This window comes from Pseudoliparis swirei, chromosome 18, assembly GCF_029220125.1.
Source record: "Pseudoliparis swirei isolate HS2019 ecotype Mariana Trench chromosome 18, NWPU_hadal_v1, whole genome shotgun sequence".
NCBI lineage: Eukaryota > Metazoa > Chordata > Actinopteri > Perciformes > Liparidae > Pseudoliparis > Pseudoliparis swirei.
The window spans coordinates 3760799-3778573 of NC_079405.1; the positions used below are offsets into that span (position 1 = coordinate 3760799).

At 47.6% G+C, this 17775-nt stretch overlaps 2 protein-coding genes across 2 annotated transcripts; both read left to right on the forward strand.

The window, feature by feature from the left end:
* Positions 1-1267: 1267 nt before the first annotated feature.
* nol8 (nucleolar protein 8) lies at positions 1268-11900 on the forward strand. Its single transcript, XM_056437949.1, has 18 exons — positions 1268-1475; positions 1684-1746; positions 1965-2043; positions 2586-2742; positions 2827-3098; positions 4147-4397; positions 5329-5846; positions 6106-7524; positions 8171-8362; positions 8445-8567; positions 8772-8859; positions 8954-9092; positions 9337-9420; positions 9512-9921; positions 9995-10142; positions 10599-10660; positions 10760-10842; positions 11656-11900. The coding sequence occupies exons 1-18, from the start codon at positions 1355-1357 to the stop codon at positions 11713-11715; spliced, it is 4269 nt and encodes a 1422-aa protein (XP_056293924.1). The 5' UTR covers positions 1268-1354; the 3' UTR covers positions 11716-11900.
* A 667-nt stretch (positions 11901-12567) lies between these two features.
* Positions 12568-17144, forward strand: gpr37l1a (G protein-coupled receptor 37 like 1a). The gene is made up of 2 exons (XM_056437948.1): positions 12568-13410; positions 15874-17144. Exons 1-2 carry the CDS (start codon positions 12787-12789, stop codon positions 16792-16794), a joined length of 1545 nt encoding a protein of 514 aa, XP_056293923.1. The 5' UTR covers positions 12568-12786; the 3' UTR covers positions 16795-17144.
* The last annotated feature ends 631 nt before the right edge of the window (positions 17145-17775 follow it).

Below are 17775 nucleotides of genomic sequence, written 5' to 3' on the forward strand. Positions count from 1 at the left end.
TCTTTCGATAAAAATACAGCACATGTTTACAGAGAAATATTTTAAAGCGCACATTAACGATGTAGTATTGTTAATAGGCATTAAATAAGAAACATGTCTGAGCTGGACATTGTGAGAGACCCCTCTACATTGAATGCTCGAATGCGGTCGAGAAGAATTACAGCAAACAGAGTTAAAAGAGCAAAACGTTATTTCTTCAGCAATAATAACTACATATTGTTATTAATAAAGGTACCATCAACCTTGTTCTGCTTTTATGTGTTTTAAAAAAAGCTGTTATTGAATCTCATACAGCGGAACGATTCCGTTCTGCGGAAACAAGCGCGGAAGGGAAAGTCTGCGGGATTGCATTGCCGCCCCGGACAGAGTTAATAGTAACACCAGCTGGATACATGTGAGGTAAACATTTGTTTTATTTTTTGTTCATATTACTAGTCGTCAAGACGTTTTCTCCGTCGTTTTACTTACCTATTTATCGTAACGAGTCTTAACAGTGACCATAGTCGTGATCACGTGGTTCTTATCACACTGACTTTCCTTGTTTAAAATAAATTAAAACTGTCTACAGTCAAGGTAGTCTACCAACAGCTCTGAGATGCACCCTACATCCATGCAACACGTTATAATGTTTTAGAGACGTGTTAATTCAACTGTATGGTCATTTAGAAGGATGCAGTTTGCAGTTTAATAATCACTTTCGAGGGTTTTATGAAGCTAAAGAGTGCAAGTCCCTTCTAGCTGACAGAGAGACAACCGACTCTCATGCACAGGTGTGAGTGATGTTTATTACAGCTGTCACCAGTGTGAATGTGCGAGCACTATTATACGAGAATACAAGTAATAATCATGGACATGTCTTTATTTTTTGGTCCAAAAACCCTAAATAATAATCACAAAGTACGTGTTCACCTACAAGGTATTTTAACTGTCACAATCAAATAGTAAGATCAAATAAGAAGTAAATCCAGTGCTGCAAAGGTCAAGAATAATAGATGTAAAACATGAATGTAGATTTAAAAATAAAAGAGTAAAGTATATCTATTTTAACATGTAAAGAGCTGCACTGTTTACAGTGAAGAGGAATGTGCACAATATTGACCACAGAATGTAAAATATCTAGATTTCACTTGAGAACCAAAGTGAAATGTTGTGACCCGATTTATCAAAATTGTCATTAAGTGCATTTTTGGTCAATTAGCTCAACATTGCTCAATCCAACTTTTCTGGCACTAACCTCAGCAATGTTCCCACTCATGGTCCATGAAAGTCAGCCCCCCATGCACGGTGCACTGATGAGCAACTGAACAGGACGACCACCGACACCCCTGCTGTTTGTTGTCGTGGAAACGGAGCTATGAAGCGACTGTACGTCGGCGGGTTGAGCCACTCGATCACCCAGAAGGATCTGAAGGATCGATTCGGAAAGTTTGGGGATGTGGAGGACGTGGAGATCCGGACCAGGAAGGACGACGAGGGTGAGACGCCCAGCCCACACTCGGACAGCCGCCACGATAGTTACAGTGTTTTCCTATTTTAAAGTGTTTTTTAATGCTTTATTTCATGTTCTACACATTAAAATATCTTAAACATGCTTAAGATATGTACATAATCCACCAAGGTAGTTTTATTCTTATTCAGTTGTATTATATTCTTTGTGTTCTGCCTCTTGCGCTCCTCCTGCAGGTGTTCCTTATAAAACCTTCAGCTACATTAACATCAACATCTCAGACGGCGACTTGAAGAAATGTAAGTGAACTGAGCCGATCGCCTCCTCCTTCAGCCTCTCGTCTTCAAACAGGAGAAAACACTCTTCAGAGACCAGCTGTCTGGAGACAAACAAGGCATTTTGTTTCTGTAAATTGGTTAAAAAACGGGATGATTAGTTTTGTATTCCTGGTCTGTTAGCTTGTTGTCTGTTAGCTTGTTGTCTTTCAGCCGTTTGAGATCTGTGTGTTTCCTCTCAGGTATGACGGTGCTGAACAAATCCAAATGGAAAGGAGGAACTCTGCAGATCGAAACCGCCAAGGAGAGTTTCCTGCAGAGGTGGAGTCACGTCTTCTTACTGTGGGCTGAAAATAACAAAAACATTCAGTATTAACTTATCGGAAATTTATTTTCAGTGGATATAAATAGTTTTTGTGTTTTAAAAGTTAATACCTACATTTCTGCGGGTTAGGTGACCTCTTTAAAGTCTGCTTTATCCAACCACCCCATCATAGCCAAGAAATATTCAGTTTACAACGATATTTAAACAAAATAAACCAGCAGTCGATTCTCACGTTGGAGAAGCTGCAGCAGAGAACGATTTTTTATTTTTGCTTTATGAACGATGAATGACTTGAGAATCTGCAGCCTGGTGTAAAGACTAATTCATAAGGATCAGAATCAGAACTGGTTTATTGCAGAGTACCTTTAAACATACAAGAAATCTGGTGAAAAAGAAGAATTTAAAGAGATCTGATCAGCAGCAAACCTCGAACCGACAGATATTTACGAATAAACAGAATCTGCTATAACTTAGGAAAAGGATTGAGAGGTTCCAGAGATGCTGGAGGGTAAAGCGTCTCCTCCGCTGTGCGTCTCAGGCTGGCCGAGGAGCGGCAGGAGGCGGCGGAGCAGCACCTCCTTCAGCCGGCCGTCGAGGACAAGAAGCAGAAGATGCTGGACTCCCTGAGCAAAGCCGGCGTGGACAACTTCACCATGAAGGCCGCGGTGCCGGGGACCGAAGTGCCGGGACACAAGGTCTCGTTTCCACGACTTCCTGTTTCTGTGCCGCGCGACACAGAGCCGAAGCTAAAGTTGTTCTCTCGTGTTCTCTGGTTCCAGGACTGGGTGGTCAGTAAGTTCGGGCGGGTTCTCCCCATCCTGCAGCTCCTGAGTCCGCAGGGCAGCCGGGCCCGGACGCTGAAGTACGACCCGTCCAAATACAGCCACAACATCCGCAAGCTGGACCGGGCCGCCGAGCCGCCGCCCACGCCGGTCTGTCAGCTCACCTGGGAGGTGAAGGGAGGAGACGACGACATCAGCAAGAAGAGGAGGGGCGAGTTCCCCCCCTTTGAGCCGGAGGGACGCAAGAAGAGGAGGCCGGACACGCCGAGGTCACCAGCTGCTCTTTGTGGTCTCCTAGCTCCTCTTTGTGGTCTCCTAGCTCCTCTTTGTGGTCTCCCACCTCCTCTTTGTGGTCTCCCAGCTCCTCTTTGTGGTCTCCTAGCTCCTCTTTGTGGTCTCCTAGCTCCTCTTTGTGGTCTCCTACCTCCTCTTTGTGGTCTCCTAGCTCCTCTTTGTGGTCTCCTAGCTCCTCTTTGTGGTCTCCTAGCTCCTCTTTGTGGTCTCCTAGCTCCTCTTTGTGGTCTCCAAGCTCCTCTTTGTGGTCTCCTAGCTCCTCTTTGTGGTCTCCTATCTCCTCTTTGTGGTCTCCTACCTCCTCTTTGTGGTCTCCTATCTCCTCTTTGTGGTCTCCTACCTCCTCTTTGTGGTATCCTAGCTCCTCTTTGTGGTCTCCTATCTCCTCTTTGTGGTCTCCTAGCTCCTCTTTGTCGTCTCCTACCTCCTCTTTGTGGTCTCCTAGCTCCTCTTTGTCGTCTCCTACCTCCTCTTTGTGGTCTCCTACCTCCTCTTTGTGGTCTCCTAGCTCCTCTTTGTGGTCTCCGATCTCCTCTTTGTGGTCTCCTACCTCCTCTTTGTGGTCTCCTACCTCATCTTTGTGGTCTCCTATCTCTTCTTTGTGGTTCTATCTTCTTTTTGGTTCTATCTCCTCTTTATGGTTCTATCTAATCTTTGTCGTTCTACTTCTATCTCTTCTTCATGGTTCTATCTCCTCTTTATGGTTCTATCTCTTCTTTATGGTTCTATCTCCTCTTTATGGTTCTATCTCTTCTTTATGGTTCTATCTCATCTTTGTGGTTCTATCTCTTCTTTGTGGTTCTATCTCCTCTTTATGGTTCTATCTCTTCTTTATGGTTCTACTTCTATCTCTTCTTCATGGTTCTATCTCTTCTTTATCGTTCTATCTCCTCTTTATGGTTCCATCTCTTCTTTGTGGTTCTATCTCTTTATGGTTCTATCTCTTCTTCATGGTTCTATCTCTTCTTTATGGTTCTATCTCTTCTTCATGGTTCTATCTCTTCTTTGTGGTTCTCCTCTTAGATTCAAACCTGTTGACTCCGTCCGTCCCGTCGAGGCTCGTCGGTTCCCCAACAGAATTGAACCCCCGCCCGTCCTCCGGCTGCCTCAGGTGAGGCGGCCGCGCTCATCGGACTGGGATCTCGAATCGGACGAGGAGATCCGCAAAGTGGCGTTGGCCCAGAACAACTCCCATGATGCACTGCGGCAGGAGGACGAGGGGGACACGATGGAAGTCGTCGGACTCGACTACCTGATGAAGTCTGGACGGAAAGGTGAGAAACATCTGGACAAGCTGGGCAATAAATAAATATATTGATATTGATAATCTTTTATATTTTGTCATTGAAGAATAATGAACACAAATACTGAGCGGGACATTTTACAGCGGGAAAATAATTTTGTGTTTATCGGCCAACATCTACAACGGAGTTACTTCATTAAATTGCAAAATAAATGTAATTTTAACAGTTCCAGATGATGATGATTAATATAAAGTTACTCAAGATGTTGGCGATTGTGTTTCAATCCGTATTATTCCTGAAACATATCATTCAGGCTGCGGCTCAGTTCCAATGTTTAACTTTATTCAAATGATATTGAAGAACTTCTCCTGAAGACTTTCATAGTGATCACTGTTGATTGTTTTCAGATAATTATTTAAATCAATCAAATGTATTAAGTTGCATTTCTTTGATGTAATTCAATTCGTTACATTGATTATTACAATTTTAAAAAAAATCTAAATATTAAATATTTTTGACTAAACTCCTGGCATTGTGACCGTGGTGTTTTATGGTTCACACAATGACGTTTTTAATAAATTATTAATCGGTTATGTGACGTAATGACTAAGTGGGTCAATAACTACACCGCCAGTCTGGGAAGAACATGTCTTCAAATACTTTATTATCATAAATGATAATATCCAAAATGTAAGATTATCTCGTCTCGTATCACAATAGTGCTATAATATTTAAATATTGCCCAGCCTGATATTGAAGTTGATTTATTGGTCGAGCTGTAATTCTAACATATGAGTATGTGTAAAAGAATGAAAATATAATGAAATAATACATAAACTAAGATATTAAAAAAACATCATTTTGCTGAAAGAAATGAAAGGAAAAACTTAATAGTATAAATAAAGAGCAGCTTATAGTTCTTTGAAGTTTTGTGAACCTCAGGATGTTTTTTTTGTTTCAGGAGGTCCGAATGATGAAGACGAAAACGACTCCGCAGACACAGATGAAATCTTTGCATCCAGGAAACCTCCTCCTCCTCTTCCTCCTCCTCCAGCGACCGCACTCCTTTCAGTAAACAACGGCGACCGGAAGAAAAAGATTAAGAAGAAGAAAAGTCTCACTGAAGAGGAGGAGAAAGAGGTCGCCTCCAGGAAACCTCCTCTTCCTCCTCCTAAAGCGACCGCACTCCTCTCAGTAAACAACGGCGGCCGGAAGAGAAAGATGAAGAAGAAGAAAAGTCTCGCTGAAGAGGACGAGTCGTCTGAAGAAGAGGAAGAAATCACCTCCAGGAAGCCATCTGTAAGAAATAAGAAGATGAAGGTCCTCCCTGTAGTGAATCTCCCTTCCTCGGATGACGATGAGGAGGATGAAGGTGGGGACGAGTCGTCAGAGGCTGAGGAAGAGGAAGAGGTCGCCTCCAGGAAACCTTCCAGTAAACAGAGTACTCAGGACCAAAGTAAGAAGATGAAGGTCCTCCCCGTCTTTAATCTCCCTTCCTCGGATGACGATGAGGAGGATGAAGGTGGGGACGAGTCGTCAGAGGCTGAGGAAGAGGAAGAGGTCGCCTCCAGGAAACCTTCCAGTAAACAGAGTACTCAGGACCAAAGTAAGAAGATGAAGGTCCTCCCCGTCTTTAATCTCCTTCCTCGGATGACGATGAGGAGGATGAAGGTGGGGGCAGTCGTCAGAGGCTGAGGAAGAGGAAGAGGTCGCCTCCAGGAAACCTTCCAGTAAACAGAGTACTCAGGACCAAAGTAAGAAGATGAAGGTCCTCCCCGTCTTTAATCTCCCTTCCTCGGATGACGATGAGGAGGATGAAGGTGGGGACGAGTCGTCAGAGGCTGAGGAAGAGGAAGAGGTCGCCTCCAGGAAACCTTCCAGTAAACAGAGTACTCAGGACCAAAGTAAGAAGATGAAGGTCCTCCCCGTCTTTAATCTCCCTTCCTCGGATGACGATGAGGAGGATGAAGGTGGGGACGAGTCGTCAGAGGCTGAGGAAGAGGAAGAGGTCGCCTCCAGGAAACCTTCCAGTAAACAGAGTACTCAGGACCAAAGTAAGAAGATGAAGGTCCTCCCCGTCTTTAATCTCCCTTCCTCGGATGACGATGAGGAAGATGAAGGTGAGGAGGATGAAGATAAGGAGGAGGAGGAGTCAGAATCGGCCGATTGCAGCTCCGATTCCGACTACGAAGCCATGTTTTCCAACGTCACCCGTCTGGAGATCTCCATGGCCGACCTTCAGAGGCTCGCCGAGGAATCCCAGCAAACCCCTGAGACTACATCTCCCAGCAGCCTCGGCGCCTCCTCCGAACCAGGAACTCCCCTCGCGGCCGCTTCCTCCTCGCGGCCCACGCCCAAGAAAGGCACCACGCCGGAGGAGATCCTCGCCGCCATCATGGAGGACTGCAGCGAGGACGAGAAGAAGAAGAAGAAGAAGAAGAAGAAGAAGAGGAGAAGTAAAGGCAACGTTTCAACGCCGCTGGCTGCCTTCCAGGGGACGAGGGCGCTGAGCGAGGGATCAGAGACGGAGGAGAGGAGGAGACCGAGGGGAGGGGAGGAGGAGGAGGAGGAGGAACGAGGAGGAAGTGAGGTTAAAAAACTGAAGCTGAACCCCAAAGCAACGGGCTCAGAGAGCAGTGAGGAAGAGGAGGAGACGGGCAAGGTGGTGAAGAACAAGGCTAAGACAGCTTCCTCCTCAAGCAGTGATGAGGAGGAGGAGGAGGAGGAAAGAGGAGGAAGTGAGGTTAAAAAACTGAAGCTAAACCCCAAAGCAACGGGCCGAAAAATCAACGGACGGAAAGTCACAGAGGAGGAGAGCAGTGAGGAAGAGGAGGAGAAGGAGGAAGCAGGCAAGGTGGTGAAGAACGTGGCGAAGACAGCTTCCTCCTCTAGCAGTGATGAAGAGGAGGAGAAGATGAAGACCGTTCTGCCGGCTAAAGCTGCAGCTGCAGCTTCTTCTTCTTCGTGGTCCAGCTCCTCCAGCGAAGAGGAAGATGAGGAAGAGGAGAAGCAGGCTCCTCCCCGGGTGCCGTTGGGAGCGAAGGAGGAGGCGGCGCGTCAGAGGAAGGCCAACGCCAGGCGGCTGGCCGCCGTCCAGAAGAGACAGAAAGAGGCCGAAGAGGAGAAGAAGCTCATCCAGGGAGCGCTGGCCAACCTGGTGGGTGTTCGGTCCTCTCTGACCCCCCCAGGAGGGTCCAGGTCTGGGTCCAGGTCTGGATTCAGGTCTGGGTCCAGGTCTGGATTCAGGTCTGGGTCCAGGTCTGGGTCTGGGTCCAGGTCTGGGTCTGGGTCCGGGTCTGGGTCCAGGTCTGGGTCTGGATTCAGGTCTGGGTCTGGGTCCAGGTCTGGGTCTGGATTCAGATCTGGGTCCAGGTCTGGGTCTGGGTCTGGATTCAGGTCTGTGTCCAGGTCTGAGTCTGGGTCCAGGTCTGGGTCCAGGTCTGGGTCTGGGTCCAGGTCTGGGTCTGGGTCCGGGTCTGGGTCCAGGTCTGGGTCTGGATTCAGGTCTGGGTCTGGGTCCGGGTCTGGGTCTGGATTCAGGTCTGGGTCTGGGTCCGGGTCCGGGTCTGGGTCCAGGTCTGGGTCTGGGTCCAGGTCTGGGTCTGGGTCCGGGTCTGGGTCCAGGTCTGGGTCCAGGTCTGGGTCCAGGTCTGGGTCCGGGTCTGGGTCCAGGTCTGGGTCTGGGTCCGGGTCTGGGTCCGGGTCTGGGTCTGGGTCCAGGTCTGGGTCCAGGTCCGGGTCTGGGTCCAGGTCTGGGTCCGGGTCCAGGTCTACCGCTCACACGATGATTCTCTCTGTTTCAGGATGATCCGAAAGCCGGAGCTGGCAAACACATCGTCTTCGGCTCTGATGAGGATGATGATGATGATGAAGATGAGCAGCAGACCACCTCAAAGGTCACCAGGTCAAAGATGGCGCTGTTCCATAACGGCCAATCGGAGGAGGAGGAGGAGGAGGAGGAAGAAGAGGAGGCCGCGGGCGGCGAGAAGGAGAAGGTGAGCGAGGAGTTCCTGCTTTAACTCTGTGTATGCAGCCTGTGAATGTTTGTGTGTTTATTCGATATTAATTCACCCAAAGGTCCCCAAGCCGTCTGCCACGCAGCTGTTTGGGGGCGACGAGGACGAGGAGGACGGCGATGAAGAGGAGGACGCCAGCCGGTTTGACATCAGGCCTCAGTTTGAAGGTCGAGGGGGACAGAAGGTGAGAAGAGAGAGAGGGGGGCCCGTGGATGTCATGTTTTATTCAAATGCAAACCCGTGTGTGTGTGTGTGTGTGTGTGTGTGTGTGTGTGTGTGTGTGTGTGTGTGTGTGTGTGTGTGTGTGTGTGTGTGTGTGTGTGTGTGTGTGTGTGTGTGTGTGTGTGTGTGTGTGTGTGTGTGTGTGTGTGTGTGTGTGTGTGTTCAGCTGATGGAGCTGCAGTCTCGCTTCGGGACAGACGAGCGATTTCGAATGGACTCTCGCTTCCTGGACGAGGACAAAGGGGAGGAGTCAGGTGAGGCCCCGCCCGTCACGTGACTCCACGGATCAGAAACTGATGTTCAACGCTCGTGAAACCTTTGATCTTCTCTTCCCCGTTTGTGCCTCAGAGAACAAGACGAGCGTGACCGAGGAAGAGGAGGCTCTGGACGAGGAGAGGAAGAAGAACCTGTCCATCCTGCAAGGCGTCCTCGGCGGCCAGCAGAGCGGCGGCGGCGTCAAGCCGGGCGCCAAGACCAAAACCTTCAGGTCCGACCGCACGGAACACGATGTTCACCACGTCCAATACTCAACAGGAAGGGAACTAAACGCTGTGTGTGTGTGTGCGTGCGTGTGTTTGTGGGTGCGAGCGTGTGTGGGTGTTTGTTTGTACATGTGTTTGTGCGTGTGTGTTTGTGAGTGTGTGATTGTGTGTTTGTGGGTGTGTGTTTGTGCGTGTGTGATTGTGTGTGTGTGTGTGTGTGTGTGTGTGTGTGTGTGTGTGTGTGTGCAGAGACATGTCGGCGCTGCACTACGACCCGAGCAAAGAGGAACACGCGGCGTTCGAGACCAAGACGGAGGAAACCAGGAAGGAGAGGTAGGAACACGAGCGCTCCGCCGGGTCACATCCAATGACATCACGGAGACCAACAGCCAATCAGAACGCTCGCTCTCCGTGGCGTTCACAGCAAGAAGGCCCGGAGGAAGAAGAGGGAGGAGGGCCAGAAGCTCCCGGAGGTTTCCAAGGAGATCTACTACGACGTGTCCGGAGACCTCAAGGCCGTGTTCGGTCCCACGAAGGAGGAGGAGGAGGAGAAGAAGAAGAAGAAGAAGGAGGAGAAGGAGGAGAAGAAGGAGAAGGAGGAGGAGGAGAAGGAGGAGGAGGAGAAGGAGAAGGATGTGGTCGCTGGAGGAGACGAGGAGGTGAAGTGGGACCAAGAGGAAGAAGTCGGGGAGGAGGAGGAGGAGGAGGAGGAGGAGGAGCCGACCCTGCAGTCGACGCTCCTCTCGGCGGATCCCGGACCGGAGAGCGAGGAGGCGTCCGGCTTCAAGTTCTCCTTCTTCGAGGACGACGTGGAAACAGGAAGTGGAGAGGCGGGTAGGTCACAGGTCGGGTGTTCATCTCCCCGTCCGAGATGGTTTCTCCCTCATTCTAACGTGTTCTCTTCCAGCCGAGTACAGAGTCGAGAGCATCCAGGCGCCAAAGGTGTCATGGCAACAAGACATGCGTTTCCAAGACAGCAGCTCGGATGAGGAAGAGGTGGAGGAAGAGGAGGAGAAGAAGGAGGAGCAAAGCAACGTCACGGCTCAAACCACAGAGTGAGAACAATTAGGATTAAAGTTAATTCAATTAAAGAGTTTCAAACAAGTAAAAAATCCACAAACATTAGAGAATAATAATAATATGAAGAGGCAGGTGTTCGTATTTCACAATATTATAGATTATAGTATTATAGAGAACACTAAATAAATATACAGAAAGATGTGACGACCTAAAGTAATTTTACACGCTAGTCAAAGTATTTAACGGGATTTTAAATAACTGGTCGATCATTATTGATTAATCTGCTGAATAAGTTGTTTTGTCCATTAAATGTGGAAAAAAAATTAAATTACAAGTTAGTTTCCCAAAAACCCACAAAATATTAAAATGTACATAATTCATGATAAATAATAAACTAAATAGAACCTGTGAATTAATCAATTATCGGAATAGTTGTTGATTTGCTTTTTGTTTAAAGATTGTATTTATAATAAAATGTGTTGTGTGCTCAGAGAGGAGATGCCTTCAAAGACCGACCTCTTCTTCTTCTTCCTCGGAGACAGCAGGCTGACAGGTAGACCAGGAACATGTTCATCACCCCACCGCCGGCCTTACATTTAAACGAGGGGAAGAACCTTCAATAATACAAAATGTGTTCTGTCCTGAACGTCAGACGGCCCCCGGTCGTTCTGCCGAGCCTCTCACCTGGAGGAGCAGAGGGATCAGTGGGAGGAGAGGAGGACCGACCTCCGTCAGGTACGTGGACTCAACTCCAGCTGCTGGAGTCCTCATCCCCAGACGGGGTTGAGGGTTTCTACGTCTGTTCATCACATTGTGTTTATTTTAATCTGTGGTTCTCATTGTCGTAGCAGTTCTTCAACTTTTTATATGGAAACCAACAAATATTTATATATACATATACACATATATATGTATATATGTATATATATATGTATATGTGTGTATATATATATATATATATATATTATTATTTTTTACCTGCGAGTACAAAGTCAATGTCACATTCTATCCCCAAACACAACTACTACTAGTGCTAGTAGAACTATTACTCGTAGTAATAAATAAGCTAGCAGTTAACAGTGTTGTAAAAAAATAAGAATAGGGAATAAATGAATTATAAGAATAACAAAATTATATTTAAAAATATATTTATATTAAAATAAATCATAATAAAAAGAACATTATATAATAATAATAATATTAATAAAAAGACACTTCTGGTCCCAGTATGTTACATTTCTATGACTTCTGGATGATTGTCAGTTTTTTCTCGGTAGTGACATTTACAGACATCTTGCAAAGCACCTGAGCACAGCATTGTGATGTAACCTGGGGGGTTACCTGTTATTTTGGGGTCTTTTAACATCAGACTGTCGTCCAGCGAGTCCAGACACATTGTTCCACACATTCACTAATCTAAATTAAGAATCAGGTTTTATTAAACTCTCCTTATTACTACTATGTGTTAAATATCAACCTCCAACTGAGAGGAGACCTGAACTGAATATTTTAATAAAGATATTTATACGTTATTGTCTGTTTCCACAGGAGTACCGCAAAAAGCACAAGGACGCGAGGAGGAAGCTCAGGTCCTCCCTGAAGAGCTGAGCAGACGTCAAGATCTTCAGATTTTATTTTTTATTTTCATAAATGCGAAGATGTTTTTGTGTTCAGGACCTGCTGTCTTTCCATCTGGTTAGGTTGGTTGCTATGGAAATTAGGCTGCAACAGCAGCCAATCACAGCCTCAGAGGACCAAACCTGTTATTAAAGAATAATAAATAAACAACTGAAGTGGGCTTTATTCATAAAGAACTATGTGGCTTAACAATTTTTAAAAAGCAGTTGTCAATAAGATGACATCATCTTGTGGAGTCAAACTAATTAGACTAAAGTTAATGACTCCATGTGAACTTTAGTTATATGCAGTTTAAATATAACAAATCCTACCTTTATGGTCATTTTGGAGGATTTGTTTGTGTGGCTGTTCAATTAAATTCCAATGATTGTTTTGATCAATTAATGGTATTTTGTTTATTGTCTCTCAGATCCTGAAATCACTGAATTTCTCACCTTTCTTTTTTTCTTTGACAAATTGAGTCAAATTTACGGACATAGATGGAGTCAAAATGATAAAATACCAAAATGTGTAAATTTAAAACGTCACTTAAATTATATTAAAAGACACACTGTTGGGGATCTTTTGGCATTTCAGCATTCATGGATTTTATATATTAGTTATTCAACTGTACTTTTACATTTAAACTGAAGGCGATTGCCATTTATTGATGTTATGTTTTATGTATTTAAGTGTTGCTGCAAAAACATTTTTGTCAAAGAAGTTAAAACGACAACAAAATGAGTCGTTTTGTTCATTTTAAAACCATCTTCATGCTCAATTAAAGTGTCACTTTATATCAAATTACGGTTTTCTTTATTTTGAAAAGTAAACCGGAAGTTGCATTCAGACTTGATGCTGAGTGGTGCACAACAAGTGCTGAAGTCCGGCTCAGACTGTGAACTCCTCCATCAGGACCAGGACGGAGGACCGGAGGAACTACTTTATGGACTCGTTTATGTTGTCTTTCAGGACTCCGGTGTTTGTTGCAGCACATGTCTGTAAAAGAGACAGATAACACGGGCTTGTTACGCTTAGTTCAACGCTATAAAACAAATAAAAATGAGCCCGCTTTTGTTTCTTTTGCTCCTCTGTCTGCGGACCGCGGAGCTCCGTCACGTCCGCGGAGCCGCTCTGGAGACGCGGCGGGCGGAGGACGCAGGACCGGCGGCTGCGGGGTCACCGGAGTCCTCCTCCCCGGGCAGAGCGCCTCTTGACCGGGCCGAGAGCTCACAGCGAGTCGCCCGAGGGGCCAAAGACGGGACTTTCAGGAGAGGAGACCCCGACTCTCCGAGCGGGCACGCGCCTCCAAGACGGCGCGACGACCCGAGCGGTTACTTCACGAGCACGCCGCGGGTACCCGCCTCCCCCCGGCCGGGGAACGGCTCGTCCCGGTCGGGGCTCCTCAGCCCGCTGTTCCCAGTAACCGACGGCTCCTACTGGGCGTACGCGATCATGCTGCTGGCGCTCGTGCTGTTCGCCGCGGGCATCGTGGGCAACCTCGCGCTCATGTGCACCGTGTGGCACAACTTCTACCTGAAGAGCGCGTGGAACTGCATCCTGGCGGGGCTCGCGCTCTGCGACTTCCTCGTGCTGTTCTTCTGCCTGCCCGTGGTCGTGTTCCACGAGCTCACCCTGAAGAGGTTGCTAGGAGACCTGTCGTGCCGGCTCGTGCCCTATGTGGAGGTGAGGAGGAGGAGACGCTTTACGTGTCGGTCGTTTCGCTCAAAGTCAACTTCAACTTCTGACGAACAAGTTACAAGAAGAGAAGAAAATGTTGGAGAATATTTTAGTTTTTTTATAATATCGTTTTATAACGTTCTACTGTAAACAAATTAATACAAATTGTGAATAGAAATAATATATATTTTGTACTTCCGGTCAACAGGTTTGTAAATCAGTGATTGAGGTAAACAACCGGTAGTAACAGTTACAGTTATTATAAATAAAGGTTGTTTTTTTAACAGTGCTGCATAAAACTAAGCATTTATATTCTAAGTGGTGTTTTTGATCAATTTTAGATTTTTTTTTAATTTTTCGATAAACTTTGTAAAAGTTTAAAACGTCCAAAGTTTCATAGTGACTTAAAAAGTCCAAAACTCGGATACATTCAGTTTTCAACAATATAAAAGGGAGAAGATTATATAAACTGGTTTATATTATTGATTGAAAACCCCCCAAAGTAAGCGATATATCAATTAAAGACTATTTTCTTTCCTGTTTAATCATGGAATTGTTTTAGCGTTGCTGACCCCAAGTTAAACTGCTCCTATAAGTCTTGAAGTGTGACATGTGGGCTCCAGCCCCGAGCCAAAGAGATGTCAAATAAGTTAAACAGATCAAAACAAACTTGATGTGACGATAAATTAATCAATCCCCCGAATCTGCCTTCACACTGTCAGTGCTGTTTTACACTCGCAGCTGAACACAGAGACTCAGAACACACACAGGCCGGTGATGAATGGCCGTCTGTGTCCCGCTGCCCGTCCAGACAGCAGCAGCCTTTGGTTCCAGCAAACGTGCCGTGATGAGCTGTTTGGGCTCTTCATTTGGGGGCCATGAAGAGGCTCTTCTTCCCCAGCTCACAGAGCCAAACAACGGATCACAGGCGTCGTTGTCTAGGAGGGTATTTACAGGTTGAAAGTGAAGATGTTTAGGGTATTTTAGGGCCCAGTGTTTCTTGTTTGAGAAGAACTGAAAATGTCCACGAGGGTACAACTCAGGTTTATTTATCTGATTTTTTAAAATTTATTATTCAGATAACCTTTTTTTAATTTTTATAATTGCTTTGTTTGTAAAATATCAGAAAATAGTCAAATCCTGAGTTCCTTAGGCCCTACTTAGTAGTCCTACTTTGCCTGAGTCCAAGGTCACATTTTTAGATGTTTAGTTTTTTTCAGATACATCATAAAACAGAGAAAGTGCTTTTTTTTCTTGCTTTTTTTGCATTTCTGCAAGAAATTTGACTTAAAACCTCAAAATAGTTGTTATTTATCTTTCTGTGAATTGACTCCTTTGAGGCTCTGAATATGAAGTATTGCTGTATCGCCGGCCCTCAAAGGACTTTCAAAAATTAATCTGGTAGTTTATCCTGGCGTGGCGATAGCGTCCGGCCGCCTGGTGGCCATGTTGGGTTCTCCCGGAGGCCTCCTCCTCCTCCTCCTCCTCCTCCTCCTCCTCCTCTGGTTCAGGGACAACATGGCCGACCCGTGGAGTCCTTGGCTCCAAACCAGCTCCCAATGTCCACAGAGCTTAAACTCACTGAAGTGGATTTTTACTCATTTGTAATAACAGCTTGTGTGCAGTAGCCCCCCCCCCCTATTTGTGGTTACTCAGACTATTTTTATGCTAATGACCAAAGGAGTTTCCTCCTAATTAATGAAGGTTCTCAAAGTGGTCTTTAGCGGGTTTTAACCGCCTGTATTGAGGCGGGTTGAAAGCGGGTCAGGCTGCCAGCTGCCCCCCCCCCCTGCTCTGTTAGAGTTGAACTATTTGCATGCTAATTAGAGCTCTGTGTTAATTATCTTCAGCCATTTGAGGTCATTAGGCACTCGCAGAGGGAGGACACGTCTGGGTAATGATAGTCTGTGTTTTGGGGCCAAGGCGGCCGACATTAATGTGCACGAGGCTCCGACTGCGGCCCCCGGTCACAACATCGGGCCCCTCTGTTCCCTCTGGCTGCTTTTATTCCGGTTTCTAAGGCGATTCTTACTGAACAGGTCTTATTACTGTCGTGGGGGTAATGTGGCTGCAGGGGGGCAACAAGGCTGAAGAAAAGCCGTAAATCGTTATCGCTCTGTGGAGGTAAAAGGCTTTTTGTTATTTGTGGATGTTATTGTTTAAAAGCTGAGCTGCGTATCTATCGTTTCTAGAGTTTCAACGCTGATACCAATAATGCACCCATTACAGTGCCACTGGGAAAGAAGAATTAATTAATGTTATTTTTTAGTTATTGTCCATAAAATAGAACTTTTGTGCTGCAGATAAGAAAACACAATTTCTCTCAAACAAAGTTGAAATGATGACAACCGGTGGCAGAGGATGTTTCTCTCAACCCGGCAACCCAAAAGTTGTTCCACTTCCTCAGAGCGCCGATCTGTGAACCGATGTTTCCCGTGGTCACCTTTCCTTCTGTCCTCCCTCCGTCAGGTGACCTCTCTGGGCGTGGCCACGTTCAGCCTCTGCGCTCTGAGCATCGATCGCTTCCACGCGGCCGCGGCGCCCGCCGGCCCCTCCCGGGCGCCGCAGGCGGAGCCCTGCCGGTCCATCCTGTCCAAGCTGTCCGTCATCTGGGTGGGCTCCATGGTGCTGGCCGCCCCCGAGCTGCTGCTGTGGCAGCTCCTCCGGCGCGGCGCCGGCCCGTCGAGGCGGCCGGGCGACTCCTTCGCGGCGGACGTGTGCGTCCGCGAGCCGTCCGCCGCGCTCCCCGAGGCCGTGTACCCGCTGGTGCTCACCTACCACGAGGCGCGCGCCTGGTGGATGTTCGGCTGCTACATCTGTCTGCCGCTGCTCTTCACTCTGGCCTGCGACCTGGTGACGAGGCAAGTGTCGGCCCAGCGGCCCGCCGGCAAGGCGACCGGCCGGTGCTCCAGCTCTTCGTCCTGCTCCTCCTCCTCGATGAAGAAGACGAAGCGGCACACGAGAGAGCGCCGGCTGCGCTCCACCGTGACGGCGCTCACCGGCCTGTACGTCCTGTGCAGCCTGCCGGAGAGCGTCTGCAACATCGCGCTGGCCTACGTCTCGGCCGCCCTGCCGCCGGCGGCGTTGCCGGCGCTGAGTCTCGCCGGGCAGTTCCTGCTGTTCGCGCGTTGCTCGGCGACGCCGGTGCTGCTGCTGTGCCTGTGCCGCTCGCTGGGCCAGGCCTTCGTGGACTGCTGCTGCTGCTGCTGCGAGGAGTGCCTCCCCGGCGGCAACGCCTCGTCCTCCGCCTCGTCGGCGTCCGCCTCCACCGCCGCCTCCAACGTGTCCTCGCCCACGTCTCCGTACCCAACCGCCCCGTCTCCCTCCGAGACGACGAAGCGCCTGTTGGCGCCGGAAGGCTCTGCGGCGGCCATCGGGACCCCCTGCTGAGGCCCAGAACGGCACCCACCCTCCTTTCACTTGATCCCAACTCGTATGTGTGTCGTTGTCTCTCTCATCTCTTATCAGTTGTAATAACAGTCAGTGCGTTTACATGATGGTATAATTCGAATCTTGCTTTAGTCGGACTATGCTATCTTTTGGGGGATCTGCTGTTATCCCAATATACATGCAGTGAGTCATTCGAATCATTGGCCTTTGAAAGCATGTCATATCCGATACGATAGGTGGCGCTGTTTTCATTACAACTCATTCGAGAAAGATGGCGAACAGAGAGCAAGGCGAAGCTACATCCCTCTATGATGTTAATAGTGACATTAGCGTCTCTTTCGACTCTTTTGACTTCCGGGTCACGACATGGGAGGGAGGGGGGAGGGAGGGGGGTGGAGGGCGGCGGGATCTCAAGCATGCGCAAAGACGCAAAGTCCAGTTCCTAATCCAATTCACCGTTACATGCCGCGATAGTCGAATTATCAACCGGATCGGATCGAGTTATCCAGGCGTGTTAATCGGATCGTAGTCGGACCGCACATAGTCGAACAAAGGTGTTTACATGAAACGGATCATTCGATTTCAGTCCGACAGCCAGTTATTCGAATGCATGTCGGTCACAGTAGCAGAGATCGGGTTTATTCCCCGTGACGGACATCTTTACACCGGAGCTCTTCCAGCTGACTCGTCATCTCGTTGGTTTGACCTCCGACCCGCCTGCAGGTTCTCGTGTCTCTCCTGAACCTTCTGGGCTCTCAGCTGTGAGGTCCGTGTTATTAGAGCTGAGGGAAGAGCCCGAGTTCTGAGTCCGTGTGCCGAGCCTCTGCAGCAGCAGAAAGCGCCTGGATCGACGACGATAGACGTTTTGTGTTTTGTGTTTTTGTAAAGGGACTGTAGTGTCGTCCACGTGTGATGTGTGTGTAGTTGTACTTTTTTTTTATGAAACCAGTTATAGTTATTAATAATTCTTTAATGCTAAAA

Coding starts and splice junctions, on each gene's coding strand:
- nol8 (XM_056437949.1), top strand. CDS start 1,355: ATGAAGCGACTGTACGTCGGCGGGTTGAGCCACTCGATCACCCAGAAG. Junction 2,743..2,826: donor CCGAAGTGCCGGGACACAAG/GTCTCGTTTCCA, acceptor CTCTGGTTCCAG/GACTGGGTGGTCAGTAAGTT. Junction 10,661..10,759: donor CGGAGACAGCAGGCTGACAG/GTAGACCAGGAA, acceptor CCTGAACGTCAG/ACGGCCCCCGGTCGTTCTGC.
- gpr37l1a (XM_056437948.1), top strand. CDS start 12,787: ATGAGCCCGCTTTTGTTTCTTTTGCTCCTCTGTCTGCGGACCGCGGAG. Junction 13,411..15,873: donor GGCTCGTGCCCTATGTGGAG/GTGAGGAGGAGG, acceptor TCCCTCCGTCAG/GTGACCTCTCTGGGCGTGGC.